Here is an 18,285-nt window from a genome sequence, read left to right on the forward strand (position 1 = left end):
TGGAATACCTCCATTGTTCGATATAATCCTCTTTAAACGTACTTCTACATTAGGACGCTAACAGCAAGATAGCAACACGGCAGATCAAAGCTCTATTTACGCTATTTAGTTTATTTATGGCAACTTGGCCCACAAAATAAATACCATACAAACTAACATACATATTTGTAATTAATAATATTAATTTAAATTATCAGTTATTTAACGGCATGTAGGTATACGGCATTGGTTTTCTTTTTAAAATACAGCCATAGGTGTTCCTTTTTTTTCTTGACATTTACCTCACTCACAGAGAAAAGGCAAAGGCATCGCGCCCATGGAGCTTAAGAATGAATATAATAGTACAACAACTACAAAAACCGCTTTTATCAATCGACCGACAGTCATTGACCTCAGCCATAAACGTGGAGAACCCAATTACACAACAGACACGTGCTTGTCGAATTTATTTTCACGTTTCGGTAAATTATGAACACGCCGAATAATAATGACAGTGTCTAGGTAATTTATTCGTCCGCAGCGAATAACAATGTGGAACGCAGACCTCTTTAACGAATGAATGCTTAGAAAAACAAAATGGGACGCGCTGAAAAATCAAAATGGCGGCGGGACGTTTTGTTTTTAATTTTAAAAGCAAAGGTCTTGAAAATTTAGGTTCTGTTTATTTTAATTTTGTATCAGCTTTAACCCGCTTCAGTCGCGCTAGATATAACCAGTTACATGAAAAAAAAAACTTACGGTAAGTAACATTTTATTTTTAAAGTCGATTGAGGTTCAGCAGTTCACTTTTTGTGAGTAAATAAAGACTGTTCACGACTAGGCCACCACGGCTTTTTTCCCACGCTTCGCACGCTTTTTTTCGGCTTTTTTATGATATTTGATTTGATTATATTTTTATTATGTAGTTTCATTACCACTAACTAAATTACTTTAAAAAAGTGCTGCTTGAAATTAGCATTCACAAAAATACACCAGATCATGCATGCCCCTATTTTATCGTGGACAGTCTTTATTATTAGTTGATTTTGATTGCATAATATATTATTCAATTATAATCAACCTAGTCATAATACCATCGAAGATTATGTATCTGTAATCTGTAATTCTGAAACTAAACTTACTTAGAAATTAATACCAATTACGTTATAATTAATGCCTCTTCTAATTATGTTTGTAATTCGACGCCGCCGCAAGTTATGAAGTAGGCACTAGCTTCAGCGTTCGTGAATAGGGCACTGTTTGAAATTGTAGTTCATTTATAATTGACGGCAGAATAATTAATTTACAATTAGCCAACCCAAGCCCCGAAGAATTCATACTTAGATTTAATAGATTGAAGCAATTTGACCAACCAAAGAAACAAAACCAGCTTCAACTGGAGGTATATGAACAACGGACGTTCTACAGCTGATATGATGATGATGATGATGATGATTATTTTCACATTGTTTAAAAGTGTTTAGGAATATGATCAGTGACCCCTTTGCCCGGTAGTGGAATGATCAGATATCAAGAGAGGTATTAGGTACGTAAAATTTGCAAGAAATAGATGAGATTTCGATTGAAATGGCAAACTAGAGAATTCTAGTTTTCTGGCTATAAATAGGGTGAACTAGATAGAATATCTATTTGGTATAGTTTGAGCAATCCCTTGAGAGATGGGAAAACTTTAAACGAAAAGAAATCGTACCGAGCTCGAAATTCTAGAATATTCGGTACGATACGGTATCAAGATACGAATGGGTATGTTTAAATGTTTCTAAAATAATAACCCATGTACATATACGTGGTATATTTACACCGTGTTATTTTTGTTTTCAAAAAGTAAAAAGTTAAGCATCCGTATAGCGTCCAGTCTTAGCTTTTGTATATTAATCTGGCCACTTTCATACTAAATGCCCTCACACGTTGCCCGGTGTTGCCAGCGAACAAATGTCGAAGGAAGTGTGCCGCACCGCCAGCAAATTGCTAGCTAATGTGTGTACGGAAATCCGGCGGCTACTACAGGTTCTCACGTACCCAGGTTTATTATAGAATACACTCATACATATTATCATTTACAAACTGATAAGTCGCATATACATAGTTAAAAATACAGACATAAAAAAATATGCGAAACTTGTCTATGGTCATAACAGGTTAAATGCATCCTATCGTACAAATACATAAACAAAAAAAACCATGGGATAATTTAACACCTGGCCTAGTGCCAAGCTTACTTTGGGACTAGGTCAATTGGTGTGAATTGTCCCGTGATATTTATTTATTTATAAACTAAGCAAAGCTTGTACTATGAATGAGCACTTTTGCAACTCATAAACATACTTATAGATAAATACGTACTTACTTAAATAAATTTTATTCGTGCAAAACTCGAAAACAAATATTTGCATTATTCATACAAACACCAACTCTTAGCCTACCGGAGATCGAACCCGGGGCCTCCTTTATAGGTTCTCGAACCAGATGGCTATCCGATCGTCGCGATATGCGAAAATTTGTGATTGCGTGTGTGTAATATCAGCGGCCTACTGTACACGAATATAGACCAGTGTCCCCACCTTAGGGTATTTTACCCTAAATTTAGAGTACTTTTACTCGTCTAGGGTATTTTTGGGGTAGAAAATTATTTAGGGTATTTTTTAGGGTAAAATGTACGATTTCAAGAAAAAAAATACTTCAGATGACATAGAAGCGAAGACTATTATGGATGCATTCCAACAATGTTTCGAAACGGTGTACCCAGTAGTTTAGCTATTAGTTTATTAATAAACCGCATTTATATGCTTTGTTTTTATTTAAAAAAAATACGGTAAAAAATGTGCTTATTCGTATTTGAATCATAAGTATTTAGGTTTAAAATATGGCCACCTTTTCTGTGGAATTTGTTCTGAGTTACGCTTCCAGACTTAAAATTTATTCGTAAGTTTGAATGTACAAAATTTTAATGGAACTATAGAGATATGTATTTCATTAAAAAACTGAATTTACGGACATACTTGAAAAAAGACGAGTCCCGCCTTTTTTAGAAGTCCGTTAAAATGGCGGCAAAAAAACAAGGTTTCCATTCAGCCGGTTGATTCGCGCTGTCATCGTTCATCCACCATTACCTCTCATATTTCGTTTTCTAGAATTTTTTTACCGTACAACGGCAAAAACTACTAGACACTGGCAAAATTGTCCTCCGATGGACAGAGCCATATTTTTTTAAAGAAACAACATTCAGCCGGTTCCGACCATAGAGCAGATAGTAAAAACGCAAAAAAAAATCTGGCACGCGGCCAGTATTATAACGGTGGCGGATAAAATATAATCTGCACAGATATTTTGTTATCTGTCCGCACCTTAATAAATTCAATTATACGGTGGCTTATATTCGCGATAGCATAATCTGGCTCTTGAAAACGTCAGTGGTTTCAACAATTTGCTATGCCATTACGTGATTTGCGATAAATATTATGAACATGCCTTGCAGTATACGAAGGCCTATACTTTGATTACGGGTTTATTGAGTACCTACCTACCTGTAGAGGTTAAAGATAATAAATCTAATTATAAGATAATGTAATAAATCTTTCGATGTAACATCAAAAAACAGTAGAAATTACTTCCTCTACAAAAAAAATGCAAAAATGAATTGCAAAAAGCGATTGGCAAAAATTTCGTTTGGAAAATTCTAATTCAGCTTCATCTGCTCTTGTTTTATGGCGTACCTAGACGGTTGTGTTTTAATGCCTACAGAGTTTTATATTAGTGATAGCTTAAGCTAGACAAATTAGCCAAAATTCCTGCTTGTCCATTCTTATCTTTAATCTGTAGGATTCCGTCTCCGTTTCGCGGTGGAAATGAGCGCAAAAAGCTCATCTCTATGAATTGACGACGTCTGATAGTTTACTTTGATCTTGCGTAGGCTAAGGTCAACGAACTCGTAAATACTAAACTAGATGGAAAACAAACAGACTGGGTAATATCGTTTTTACTCGAAATATGAAAACTATTTTATACGTACGTAGTGGAATAGCGCTTTTACTTGGAATAAATTCTAAATTCAATTATTCTTCTTACTGAAGGAGCTATTGTGAAAGTGTTTACCTACTTCGTAAATTAATTTTTGAAATTGTGATTGCTTATTTTTGCTTGCTTCTGCAGGGAATTTCATTTGGCAAATCTGATGCTGCAAACTATAGTAGTGTGTAGGGGTCCTGCCAATACGTAAAAAAATATATGAAATGCCTATGAACCGTTTATTTTGACGTACTTACAGAATTTTTTTTACGGAACCCTTGGTGCACTAGTTCGACTCTCACTTCTTCGTTGTTTTATTGTTATTTGTGTACCTATCTATATGGCCATGGTGTCGATGGTCGGTCAATGATACTCTTACAATAGAAATGCTTTAGTAGTATCATCTCCACTCCACAACTACGAGTAAATCACTGGCCTTTCATATTTAAGATGGCTGTACCGTCAATTGCGCTGGTCTAATCGCCGCCGCCATTTTTAAAAAGTTTAATCCGTAGACAAGAGCGCCAATGAGCGTCGACGAGGACAATTTTACGGACCAGCGAGCCGCGACGCTCGACCCGATGGTGCGATTGGACCAATCGACGTTATTAATCGCGATATGGATTATTAAAAAAACTTGCTTGTATAGCTGACTCAGACATATTATAAACCTTGGAGCTGTTTCAGTTAGGTTTATATTATAACTGAGGAACTTCTGCAAGAAATCTTACCTCCGCCTCCGTAAAATTTACGCGTAGATCTAACAGAGGCTCATTTACTGGCGTGGTGCAGTAACAACTCGATGCTCACCGAATTGCCTAAACTTTCAATGACGTTACCTAGTGACAAATACAGTAAAGCTGGTGGTGTGTACACTGACCTGAAGGAGTTGTATCCAAAGACATATCTAACTCACGCTTGTTTCACTTTCAATTTTGTCTAACGAATATATTTACTCCACGCCACTGCACGTTACTCTCTTTAAAGGTGTATATATATATGTATATATATAAAAATGTCGTCACTTACTAAATAATTCAAATTCAAATCATTTATTCAGTAAACTGGGCACTTTTACACGTCATTTTTTAAACTACCAGCTTTTTAAAGACATGGATTGCCAAGAGAATGCGCCGCCGGTTGACAGAAAGTCATTTTTTCACTATAAGTACAAATAAAATACTTAAAATTATAGTATACAATTAAAGAAAAAAATATAAAAAATAATAATTATAATACAGGGATGTATGGGGTCCCTTAGTTACAAAACTAAACACTAACAGCCTTATTCATAAAAAATCCTTAGTGAGCACTGCTGCTTTACGGCAGATGATTAGACAGGCACGGCAGGGTTGTCAAGAAGTATGATTCATAAACGCTTGCTAGCAGCCTGCTAGTTATTGAGCTGCTGATAGACGGATTAGACGCGTTATGTTGGCCACCTTGACAAATCAAAGACAAAAAATGGCCTCATCGATAATTAAAAAAAAATTGACAGCAGTGACAGCAAATTAGCAGGAAAAAAATAAAAAGCGAGATGTTTGTTTTCCCGCCATTTCCAATCCGCATGTTTATGTTTAAGTGCAAAAAGCCGTAATTATGTTAATCATCCTAAATTTTTTTTCATAGTTATTGTTAGTAAAGTAGTAATAATAAATGCATTAAGAGGATTATAAATACAAATTCCTGAAAATAAATTTTCCTGTTTTTTTTTTAATCTTTGCGTAACCCTCCTTTCAGTAAAAATATCTTCGGAATGGTTTTTTGCTCTCGTCAAAATCAGCTGTTCAAATTTGTGGCGGCCATATTGTGACTTAGCTGGGAGATAAAGGAGGGTCTACGGTCCTCTAACTTTAGCAGAGCCTTGATCGATTGATTAGCGCTAACAGACTATGAATCATGTTTTTTAGCATCAGGCCTTTAAGGAGGCTCTAACTTTTTATGAATAAGGCTGTAACTATATTTTATCTTCTACGTTCAGTGGAAGTGCAGAATGCTTCCACCGTCATAAATTTTAAAATAATAAAATAAAATAATTGTAAGTACAACCCGTCTAAATAAAAGTTAACATCGTTAATTTATACAAAATTTTATTAAACTTTATCTCATTTCATAATTAAACAAAAACTAGCGCCATTCACAGCTCCAGCATTGAGCGGCGTCGAGATAGCTCGGCTGTTTCCGGCGACTGTCGCCTGTCATGGCCGCGCACAATCAGCTGTTCGCCCTTTGTTCGGTTTCAATACAACTTTAATCTTGTTAACTACGGAACAGACTTTAAAATTGAAGGATTGTGCAATATTTGAGGCCTAACTCTTCTGTGTCAACTCATTTATGAATATGAAATCAAAATACAAAGACTGAGATGACGTAAAATACAATTTTCAGTTAAATCGGTTCAGTGAAAAGGTAACAGACTGCCCGACACACTATCGCAGTTATATTTACATACATTATAATATTAGTATGGATTAATAATTAAGGATGTTGGATTGTACTAACCGGCGATTTGACGGCGGATTTGACTTCGGTTATAGTTACAGCAACTTATTAAGTCCGCCGTTAACGCATTCACTGCCACAGATGCACATATGCGTTTGCGGAACTTCGCCCAGTGCCGCTGTCATAATTATTCATAAATTTTGAATGCACATGCGCGTCGGTGGCACCTGTGGAAGTCAGGTGGCAGTGAATGCGTTAAGAAGTCAATCCTGACACGTGTCACTCCCATACTGAATACGTCAAAAAAAAAAACATTGACGTATTTAATACCAGGATGACAGGTGTCAGGGTTGACTTCTTAGCAGCGGACTACTATAGTTCAACTCACGCTTACTGAAGTTGAAGTTATATCAGTCCGACGCTAAACTAACGTCAACCAAAACGAATTGACTAGCGCTGCAACAAAATTAAAGCTTTCAATAAAACACATAGTCAAATATATAATATTTGAGCTTGCATTTAATGAGTTATTAATGGAATGCAACGTGTATTCGGCCACTAACCGCATTTCGACGGAACGCTCGACGTCTGCGGTTTACGCGGCGGTGCACCAACATTTGAGTGAAATGTTTGGGTGCAGTTATTTGCAATAATAATTTATATTAGATTCATTCAACAATTCGGGTTTTTGAGCGTAGTTCAGTGTTTCTTATTCTATCGGCTAATCGGCTCTTCGAACACCTAGGATACTGCGCTCCGTAGCCCGCTTGCAAACCTTGAGTTTGGACTTCTGGACCAGGGTTGGAACCCGAATTGTTGATGTGGGGACAAAAACCGCCTAACTCAAGTGGTACTGGGCAGGACATGTGTGCTGGATGCATCCGGATCGCTGGGCCAAAATCACCACTGATTGGGTTCCGAGCGACGGGCACCGGAGCAGAGGTAGGCCTAAAAGAAGGTGGCGGGTCGATTTGGAGCGATTCCAGCCGGACTGGCAACAGTTTGCCGAAGGACGAGTGAAAGGAGAAAGGGGAGGCCTTTGCCAAGCAGTGGGACACTATATAGGCTATTTAAAAAAAATAGATTCATACTAATTGCTTTCTCATTCTGATAGGTCTGAAACCAGCCGTGGGTTGTATACACCCAAGGGGACGGTAAATGCTCCACTCAGTGGCATTAATGACGATTTTCTGTTCTTTATTTAAACATTTTAGTTTAGTTTAAAATAAAATTATGCCCTGCCAGTAGGTATCTATTTAGTGGGTTTTTCCATTGTACAGTTGAAAAAAATCTAGAAAACAGAATATGAGAGGTAATAATAATTGTGGATGAACGATGACAGCGCCAATCTAGTATTTCTTATTTTATTAAATCTTATGCGGTGGAAAAGTGACATTGGCTTTTTTAAAGAAAATACCCCTGTATTATAAAGAACCAAAAGAGGATTTAGTGCGCAAATATGTCTGTGTGAGAATAGTATAATCATAATCATAATCATAATCATAATATATTTATTGTGATAACGGGTACAAAATATAGTTAAATTGATAATTCAGAACATGACCGTAATCTACCACATGCATGGTGTACAATATTTATGTTTTTATTTTGTTAGTGTTACAAAATTACCCAATACCTATTAAGAGTTGCAATAGCTATCAAATATCATATGTCAAAAAAAAACAAATACAAGGAAAAATATACTATGTCAGTTTCTTAATAATTAACAATGTCAAAAATAACATTATATTATATTAATTATATTAAATGTACCTATTGCATTTAAGTTATTGAAAACATACAATCACATTATTTTTTTATTGATGCTGCAGTTGAAAAACTCCTTCATGGAGTAAAAACAATTATTTAGAAGCCATTTATTTAACTTGGACTATAGTTAACTTAATAGTTTATAGTGAACTTTGTTTGTTTTTAAATGTTTCTCTTGTATTGATATAAATATTAATACTTTTCTTTTCTTTAAGTATTGTATCACTCTTTTCATGATGTATACACATAGTTTTTAAATGATCTCTTGTCTTAATTATTCTCATCACTGTACCGCTGTACTTGTTTTGTATGCGAAAGTTAATAACTAAATAAATAAATAAAATTAAATATCATTAATGTTTTTTTGACGAAAGGTAAACTACTATTGCAAGAATCACCATAAAATTAGATACTTACTGCTGTTAGTAAACAAATTATTGTTATATTATAACCCTATATTTACAATACTTACATCACTATCCTGTTTTAATGAAAGCAAAGGGAGCAATTTCGTAAACAAAACCTTTTCTACCTTAATTATGGCTATGAATTATGTAGTAGACCAACTACTTGTTATTGTTGTGAGGTCATTTAAGTTTTGTTCGGAAAGTACGTTTAATTTTATTTTAACCGCCATAACATAAACGCTTACAGATGCAGTGAATAATGTTTTGCCATCGTATTATATCGTAAAAGTTCGCATTTATCTTACTTTCTCAACTAGCTTACTGAAGTTTACTGAAGCTATTGAGAAAGCAATAGAATAGCAAGATAAATACGAACTAACCCGATAAAATACGATGGAAATAGTACATAAATACCGTACAAAGCGCGTCTAATGTTATATAACTCATTAGCAAAATCTCACTTAGATTATCTGATTGAAGTATGGGGCTGTGCTGCAAAAACAAATCTTAAAGGTCTGCAAACATCTCAAAACAAACTAATAAAGACCTTATTCAAGTATAGTCGCTTAACAAGAACACGATCACTGTATACGAAAACCAAGCTATTCAATGTAAAACAGATTTATACGTTTTCAAATTGCATGAGCATCAAAAAAATATTGAAGAAGGAAATAAATTCACAAATAACATTTACGAAAAGAACATTTAAGCATAATTTGAGGAACACGAACAAAATAAAAGTATTTAAGCATAGAACTGGCTACGGTAAACGGAATATTTTATCCGAGGGAGCACAAATGTACAATAACCTGCCAAAAGATATTAAAGAATGTGAATCTTTAAGTTTGTTTAAAGCCAAGTTAAAAAAATACATGTATGATTATATAGGTATATTAAGATCATGGTGGAGTCTATTATAGTATTAAGAATATTTTTGTATCTCATAGAAGTGAACTGTATGTTCTTATGGGAATAAATGTCTTTAAACCGACATTGCGTCTTAAGAGCGGTAAATAAGGAATTACGAACGAGTCTATTAGAAGCCCGAAGTCGAAGACTGAGGCCTTTAATGAGCCGATGTTCGCAATTCTAGTACCGCCCGTGCGACATACAATGTTTTTCATCACATTTGCGAGTAAAATTTTATATTTCTAAAAGAAATATAATTCTTCCTAATATTGGCGATACCTTCCGCTAGCCGCCTTCCCCCTCCCGCAGCATGCCCCGCAGCGTGAGTGTGCGTGTGGTCCTGCAGCAAAAACATTATTAAATAGATCTGTACTTAACAAATCTGTCAATACGAGTACACGATGTAACTGTCACATCAACTACTATTTTCACCAGTCAGCGTCTCACATTTTCAGCTTTCGTCACGTTTCTTACCCTTATTATTATTTCTGTGACAATCACATGTTATAGTCATATTACACACACATACGTTTTAATCATAAGTAACAAGCCACAATGACAAGTTTTTTCGCCTGGGACACCAAAACGTGGATCTAATGTAAATAAACATCTATTGTTATATTATTCTCTTTGTAATGTATCTGCTACAACTTCCTTGTATTTTTTCCGTGACTTGCGTAATATTTGCGATGGATGTTGCGAGTATATTATTAGTAATAAGATTGTTGGACATTAATAACAATGTTTTGACAGTCTGATCTGTTTCACAGCTTGTAACGGTATAGATGGGATCACAGACCTATTTTTTTTAAGTTGTCTGCACTGGACTTGGGTTTTTAGTGTTGTCCATTTTCATCACTGAACTAAAAATAACAGGAATTGAATGAATGAAATTAATAAAAATGAATGAGTGAATGAAAATTGAAAAAAAAATTGTCCACGGGGATCCAAAATAATTATATACCTATGTGTGTGAAGTTTTTTTATATACATACATTTTTTTCTTTTGTTACTTCTGTTTGCAAGTTTGTACAATAATATAGAATGAGGTGGTTAGGTTAGTTATGTAAGTTAAAATAAAATGAGCGCTCTCACCATTAAACGTTACAGTTGGAGAGTAGCACTAAATGTAATGCATGTTTAATTGTTTTAGCCATATCGAAAATACATATAAAATAAAAAATACAAAAAAAAAGACTCCAAAAAACGAATCATAATTGTTTTAAGTTAAATAAAATAAAATAAAGAATTAATGAATATATTTTTGAATGAAAATATTTTTTCGGGGTTCCCTAAAATAGTTTAGATAGTCTTGGAAATTATTTTAGTACGGTCGATAATAATAAAAAGCATTCATTAGTCTGGAATTTTATAGAGCATTCCGAACTTTGGACCCAACCCTTTTCATTCTGAGAGGATGCCTGTGCCCTGAGGACAGAGATGATGATGACGACATATTTTTATTATTATTAGCGACGGCGGGATCTTGGAATTAGTTGAACGGCTTACGGCCGTATTTATGTAGCTCCGAGCTTATTATGTGAGATAATAGTCTGCAATTTGTTGAGTTGAACTATATCATCATTATCGAAAATTTAAGGACCATTCAGACGATGCGAATAATATCCCGCGTGTTTTGTTATATAGTGAGGCCGAAGCCATGGATTTTAGTGATACATGGCGTGTATTTATGTTATAACTTCCAACTCAAAGGGTAGTAAAAACCCTAATAAACTGAAAATTATTTATTTATTTATACTTAACCCTAATGAATTAAATAGTATAAAAAATAACACTTTCCTTTTATTTATTTTTAACTTTGAATTGCGTGTTTTTTAACCGACTTCAAAAAAGGAGGAGGTTCTATGTTCCAATGTTTGTATTTATTTTTTATTGTTTTATGTATGTTCATCGATTACTCAATCAATTGTGGACCGATTTTCAAAATTCTTTTTTATTCGAAAGAGTATTCTTCTGAGGTGGTCCCATTGTCACAAGTCAAGATCTGATGATGGGATCCTAGGGAAATCGAGGACAAACCTCAAATTTTATAGGCACACCTATGGCGATTTTGGCATTTGAACTCATCAAAACTAAGTAATTCTTGCTTGTCTATAAACGATCATGATTAATATACCTAGATAAGCGACTAAGAAGAAGCTTTAAGTTAATGATTCTTTCGAACTGATCTGATGCTGAAGCCAGAAGGTAGGCAACGGAACTCTGTTGTAAAACAACGTAACTAAGTCGTGTTTGGGCTTAATGGAATCGTTGTGAGATGTACTTTGGCTACGAATCACTAAAAAGTCAGAAATAAAGAAAAAATTTAACAAAAAAAGAAAACCGACTCCAAAAAAATTAAAAAATAACAAAAAAAGCGAAGTTGGTGACTCAGCAAGACCCAGCAGGAGGGATTGAAACCCATAGTATGTAGGTGAGGTAGACAACTATTGCCCCACACCTGCTGGCTCGTGCTGAGGCACCGACTTCGAGCTAGTAGGTACAATATTTACAAGGGTTTTATAGTCGGTTCCATTTTACGTCTGAATTTTTAACGTTTGATATACACAAATATGCAACACCTTACGGCACCATTAAAAGTAAAGTAAACTTGACAATACATGCTATTTTGACTGAACAAAACTGACATGTACAACATCAAATCCACTATCAGATTAAGCGCACAACCCACTGATAAATAGCCCTAGATCGCCGGGTAAAATGGACCTTAATAAAGGGATTATGGCCGCAGCCTGGCTCAATTTATACCGCCATCTAGCGACAAAAGGAACATTCTGAATCGCCGGCACGTCTCTTCATTGTTCTACATTGTTCCGCGCGAACCACCTGTTGCCAGTTGCCAAAGATACAATATAGTTTCATATGAAGTGAAAAATCTTAACCGAGCTACTGCCAACATAACGGGCGTTAGTTAACTGTGCATTTAAAATTCTGTTGCACTGTTTGACGTGTTTCGTCATGACAATATTGTATTGGTTATAAGCGCCGCCAATATTTTGACTCTATCTGTTAGGGGATTTAATTTACACTGGTTGCTTTCCCTATAGGTAGAAAGTTGTAAGAACTGAGATGCGTCTAAGATTTTAGTGAACGTGGCATAAAACGAAACTAACGGCGTAACCTAGTGATTGCAAAACTTCACGTTTTACGGTTCATTGCGAATGTGTATCTTTTGTACGTAGTTTTAGTTTCCATTTTGAAATTAAAGCACTAATTATATAGGTACCTAAAGCTAATAATAGTCCCTGAATGCTATAATTTAAGCTACTCGTAATAATCAAATAATATAAAACGCCCTCGTTCGTACTTACAAACGTCACCTACGTTCATTACGATCTTTTCCTCACTGCCTAATACACTCCAGCGATGTTTTTTTTTTCATTTTAATTCTCAAAGAACGATCGAGGAAGTCATCCACAAAGACATATTCTGGTTTTTTGTGAACGTGTTAAAAAAAATTACTGTGTCTTTCTGCACACTATCGAAAGCGCTTCGGCAGATACTAGTACAAGGATATTGATAATACCTGCAGAAATTTAATTTCTTATCCCGCCGTGAAGCTCCCAGCCAGTTGCAGCGAAGTGAACAAAGGTTCTCGCCTGCACTAATTGAAGTTATATCGCTGCCAGTAGAGCCTGAAAACCATTGACTATCGATAAGCAAATATCGATTTAGTTTTTTCAAAACAAAGTGTTTCCAAGTACAAATGTAGGTACGACACAATCGGAATTCGAAATGTTACGTGAACTAAAAGCGTTATATGATTTCAAAGGCATATAATTATTCTCTTAGTTCAATCTTCTATGAAGTTAGTTGTTCAGAAATTGTTTTTGAATTGTTCTAATTCTGGTTGAGTTCGAAACGCTTCAGCGTCATGTGGTGGTGGTGAAAGCTGGGTTTGTGTGATGTAATGTGTGTGTGTTTTTACAACGTAGATGCGGAGGAACTGCCTGCATTAACACACGTTTGTTACATACTCGTGCCTAATATATGGGAAGGTCGCGGGTGAGCAAAGTAATTGTTTATAGTTCGTTGTTAATTAATGTTTATTGTTTTTTTTTTTTTTTAAGTAGCCTGTATAGTGTCCCTCTGCTGGGAAAAAGCCTCCCCTCTTGACCTCCATAACTCTCGTTCTGACGCAATGTCAGGCCAGTCCTTTGCGTACGTGTCCAGATCGTCCCGCCATCTCCTTCTCGGTCTGCCTCGATGTCGCTGGCCGTTCTCCGGCACCCACCAAGTAACTGTGCGAGCCTACCTTTCTGGGTGCATGCGACAGACGTGTCCAGCCCAGTCCCATTTTAGATTAGCAGTCTTTTTCCCAACGTCGGTTATGCGTTATGGTTTATTGTTATATTATGATTTTAAATTCTATTAAATGTAATCGTCATTGGGACCATTATGGTTATTGCATCCCAAGCCTTTATTTTTCTGAGAAACCGTTGCCCAGTAGCGGGACGTATACCTACAAGGTTTGAGATGTTCATAGATGTTCCACTTAATTATGTTTAAATTTTCGATAGGCTGAAAACTATCGACGTTGCCCAACCCTAGCATCGCCGATCCAATCGAGTTGCATCCGCCTTCTACCTAAGCTTCATAGATGACCTTTTAAATTGATTGATGAGTTAAAAATGAGCTATCTCACTACAGCAGAGCGACGAGAGGATTCTGTAGTAATCACTATCATCATTGTCATCTAGCTCCCACTGCTAGGTACAGGCCTTTCAAGTGAGCTCTTGGGATGTAGTTGTAAATAAGTAGTGAAGTATAGTGAATTACTTAATTGAAATATATGCCTGATTCAATAAAGTTTAAAATCCATAAGCTTAACAATATACAGCCTTAAATATAGCAAGGGGTTGTAGAAAGTCCCTGAGTTAATAATAAATAAAATTCCTAATCTAAATAATTCAGAGATAATTCAAACTTGATTGATGAGTTAAAAATGAGCTATCTCACTACAGCAGAGCGACGAGAGGATTCTGTAATAATCACTATCATCATTGTCATCTAGCTTCCACTGCTAGGTACAGACCTTTCAAGTGAGCTCTTGGGATGTAGTTGTACATAAGTAGTGAAGTATAGTGAATTACTTAATTGAAATATATGCCTGATTCAATAAAGTTTAAAATCCATAAGCTTAACAATATACAGCCTTAAATATAGCAAGGGGTTGTAAGTCCCTGAGTTAATAATAAATAAAATTCCTAATCTAAATAATTCAGAGATAATTCAAACTTATAACACCCCTCTTTTTGCGTCGGGGGTTAAAAATCACTCACACACTCACACACTCACACACACAAATATATCTTTAACACATTGAATGCCAAATTACGTAGTGGGCCCCAAGCGTCACTATACGTAGTACCGCTACGCAATATTGGGTAGTTGGCATTCAATGTGTTAAGGGCTCTTGTAAGTAATAACTTTAGCTTACAATTTACATGAGAATGACACTAATATCTGATTTTCTTTGGTTACAGGGGTTTCGGCAAGCAAGGCTTCCAGTGTCAAGGTGAGGCCAATTATATCCTCGTTACAATCAAAACTCGGCCAGCTAACCAATTTGGAGCTACATCGCAAACTAACTCCCATTCATAAAAACATAGAGACGAATTTAGCTCAGCGTTAAAACACGCATAGAACCATGTGACAGTCGTTTCAATCAAAACTTCGTTGGCTCAATAGATCAATCAAGAAGTTTTGTGTTTAAAACTAAACCTTATGCCGATTCAATAGAAATGAAGTCTGAATAATAAAACACAATGGTATATTAGTGTGAGCGAATTAGTAAACGACGCTAACTAATTTTATTGGTTGTTATACGTTAATTTATAAACACCACTTCAATGCTAATAGCACAGACGTAATACTACAACTAAATAGTTTAGTTCTCTATTACGGCGGCACGGAAGTGTAAAGCTGACCATTATGTTTTGCTTATTTTTGATGACATGGGGATAAGCAGTATTTATTTATTATTTCTTTTTTTTTTTGTTTTAATTCAAGCAAATATGGTACCCACTTGCAACAAATTCACATGACAAACAATGAAGAGACCTGAATAGATTTAAAAATATATATATACCAATGTTTACGTAAGCATGGGGGGAGGGGGTAGGGTTTTGTTGACTTTCGCTGACAAGGGGGAGGGGGATAAAAATGACTAAAATTCTGCTTACTTAACACTTGAATGACCCCTTGTAGCATTAACTAGGGTTTAACTTTAAGTTAGATCGACGATTTCAAATTTGCTCTAGCCTCTTTAACTTGGTATGGTAGAATGCGTTGACTGTACTATTGATAATCTTTTGCAGTATGCAGCTTCGTGGTCCACAAGAGATGCCACGAGTACGTCACCTTCACCTGCCCCGGCGCCGACAAAGGAGCAGACTCCGACGTATGTATTTTATACATATAATATATACTACACCTAGAACACTGTTAAAACCAGATAAGTATGCTGCCGAGAATCGAACTCGGGTCTTCGTCCGTCACCAGCGAGTTTTAGTTTCACGGCAAATTTTTCAATGTGTTCTCGAGGTAGTTACTATTTATACGAACTAGATTTATGACCACGACATAACCCATCTTAGGGTATTCTGGCAATAAGCGTCATACTGATTTAACTATATGAACATTAATTGGATAAAAAAAATTGAACCGTCTAAAAAAATACAATAAAAAAAAATCTTCTAGTTTGAAGTCGGTGTTGAACATAAAACTACCGTGAGACTCACTCATATTAAATATATTGACCCGAGCTAAACTCAATTTAAGACGTGAGTTATCCGGGTCAATATATTTAATTTGAAGTCGGTGCCTCAGCACGAGCCAGCGGGAGTGATAGAAGCCCAAATATACCTGTAGTATGTACCTAGGTTAGGTAGACGACTATTGGGCAACTCCTGCTGGCTCGTTCTGAGGCACCGACTTCAAAGTAGTAGAAAAATATTTTCATACCTACCTACCTATGTTATACAAATAAATCATTCATTCATTCATTCATGGTTTTTTGTAGTCGATTCAATTTTTTGTTTAGTTCATACTATAACGCCGCACGAAATCCCACGAACCCAATTCCAGTTTCGGTCCTAATTACGCCCGCAATCGAAACTACAGTATGACGTGAAACCAAAAATTCGGTCGGACGAGTAAATAATATTGAAATACTTTAATAGGTCTTCCCGAATTAAAATCACTTATTTAAATATAAATCCTCACCCATCACTCCAATCTTCTTTCTAGCTTCAGGATTGCTCAAAATGCCAGTGTGGGTAAAAGATTAAAACGTAATCATATTATTTAAGTAATGCAAGTGGCACTGGCCTCTCTTTACATAACGCCATTCTTCATACACCTCATCTGATCTCACGGGCACGGCACAGTTTTCCTAAAGTATTCTTCAAAGTTCTTGCCTGATGAAAACATCTATAGACGATCTACAATGTGATGTAATATTTTAGTTCGTCTTTACTAACAAAGTTTCAATTTGTAGCATAAATCCATTACGTTTCCAAACTACACACAACTTAGGAATAAAAATGGAATCAATTTTGTTTCATTCTCTTTTGTTTTGAAGTGAATATTCGATGGCTCCTACTCGCAGATCGGTGCGAATTCTGTATTAGACTTTAGATCCCCGTTCATACTGTTTACAGTTGTATGAAAAGGGACTGATCGACTTGCTGCCTTAAGGAAGATAATGCTACAATATAGTAGGAGATACGGCAACAGAACTACGTAGCCTCATGTGTTAATTCATCCATGATGATAAAGTTTGTACAAATATACAAGCGTAGTTTTGGCATGCTAGTGGTTTGACCTATAGCTCAAGTAGATATTGGGATATTGGTTCAAGCAGTGCTCGCACCTCTGATTTTTTGCAATTTACGTGCGAAATTATATTATTACTATACCATAAGCTTGTCCGTAAAGGAAGCATGTGAGGAAAGGCGAATCGCCTATGTCAGATCAATTTAAAATGACCCACACTGCGTACATTTTAGAGAGGGGGTCTACTAATACAGGGTACCTATTCAAAGATTCCTTCAAATTTGTACGGAACCCTCGGTGCACGAGTCCGACTTTCACGTGGCCGGTTTTTTCTAGCTGTTCTAATGTGGGTTTCTTGTTTAAAAATTGTCATCATCAAAAAACAACCGACGGTACGTATTTCAGTACCGTATCTTAGACTAGAATTTTACGATAACATTACTGAAGTTACGTGAATTGTTGTGGGGCATAATGAGGTAAACGCCATGGGCGTAATAAGTTCGTTAGGGGGAAAAGGTCCAGATTGTTCCAGAATAGAATTCGTTTTCTAAATTGCGTCGGCAGGATACGATTTTTCGATAAATACATTTTGTTACAAACGCCACAGATAAAATAATCTTTTAACACAGATACTAAACAATTGTGTATTAGTTAGGCGGAGGTTTTTTTTGGGTTGAGACGCCGTAATGGCCAGACACTAGCTAGATCCTTGTTTCCTTTTTTTTCATGTGAGGTGCTGGAGAGTTGATATTAAACTACTTTTGTTTTTAATCCAAATTTGGTTTTTACCCCACTGGTATCAAATGAAATCTTTTTTTAAAGCAGTCGGGTTTCTGTTTTTTATTTTTATTTTATACGTTTTCAAGGAACTTTTTAATAAAAAATAAAAAGCAAAAAATCAAGTCTAGATTTCTGTTAGGTAACTTAAACTTACCAATTTGGACCCACAGAC

At 35.7% G+C, this 18,285-nt stretch overlaps 1 protein-coding gene across 2 annotated transcripts in view; it reads left to right on the top strand.

Annotated features, from left to right (window-relative positions):
• Window positions 1-18,285, top strand: part of Pkc53E (Protein C kinase 53E) — a 239,638-nt gene that overhangs the window by 192,749 nt on the left and 28,604 nt on the right. For both annotated transcript variants that reach the window (XM_074099864.1, XM_074099865.1), the window contains exons 2-3: window positions 15,041-15,072; window positions 15,875-15,957. In XM_074099864.1, the coding sequence (XP_073955965.1) occupies window positions 15,041-15,072; window positions 15,875-15,957 (115 nt within the window). The remainder of the gene's footprint in view (window positions 1-15,040; window positions 15,073-15,874; window positions 15,958-18,285) is intronic.

The sequence above is a fragment of the Choristoneura fumiferana genome, chromosome 17, assembly GCF_025370935.1.
Source record: "Choristoneura fumiferana chromosome 17, NRCan_CFum_1, whole genome shotgun sequence".
NCBI lineage: Eukaryota > Metazoa > Arthropoda > Insecta > Lepidoptera > Tortricidae > Choristoneura > Choristoneura fumiferana.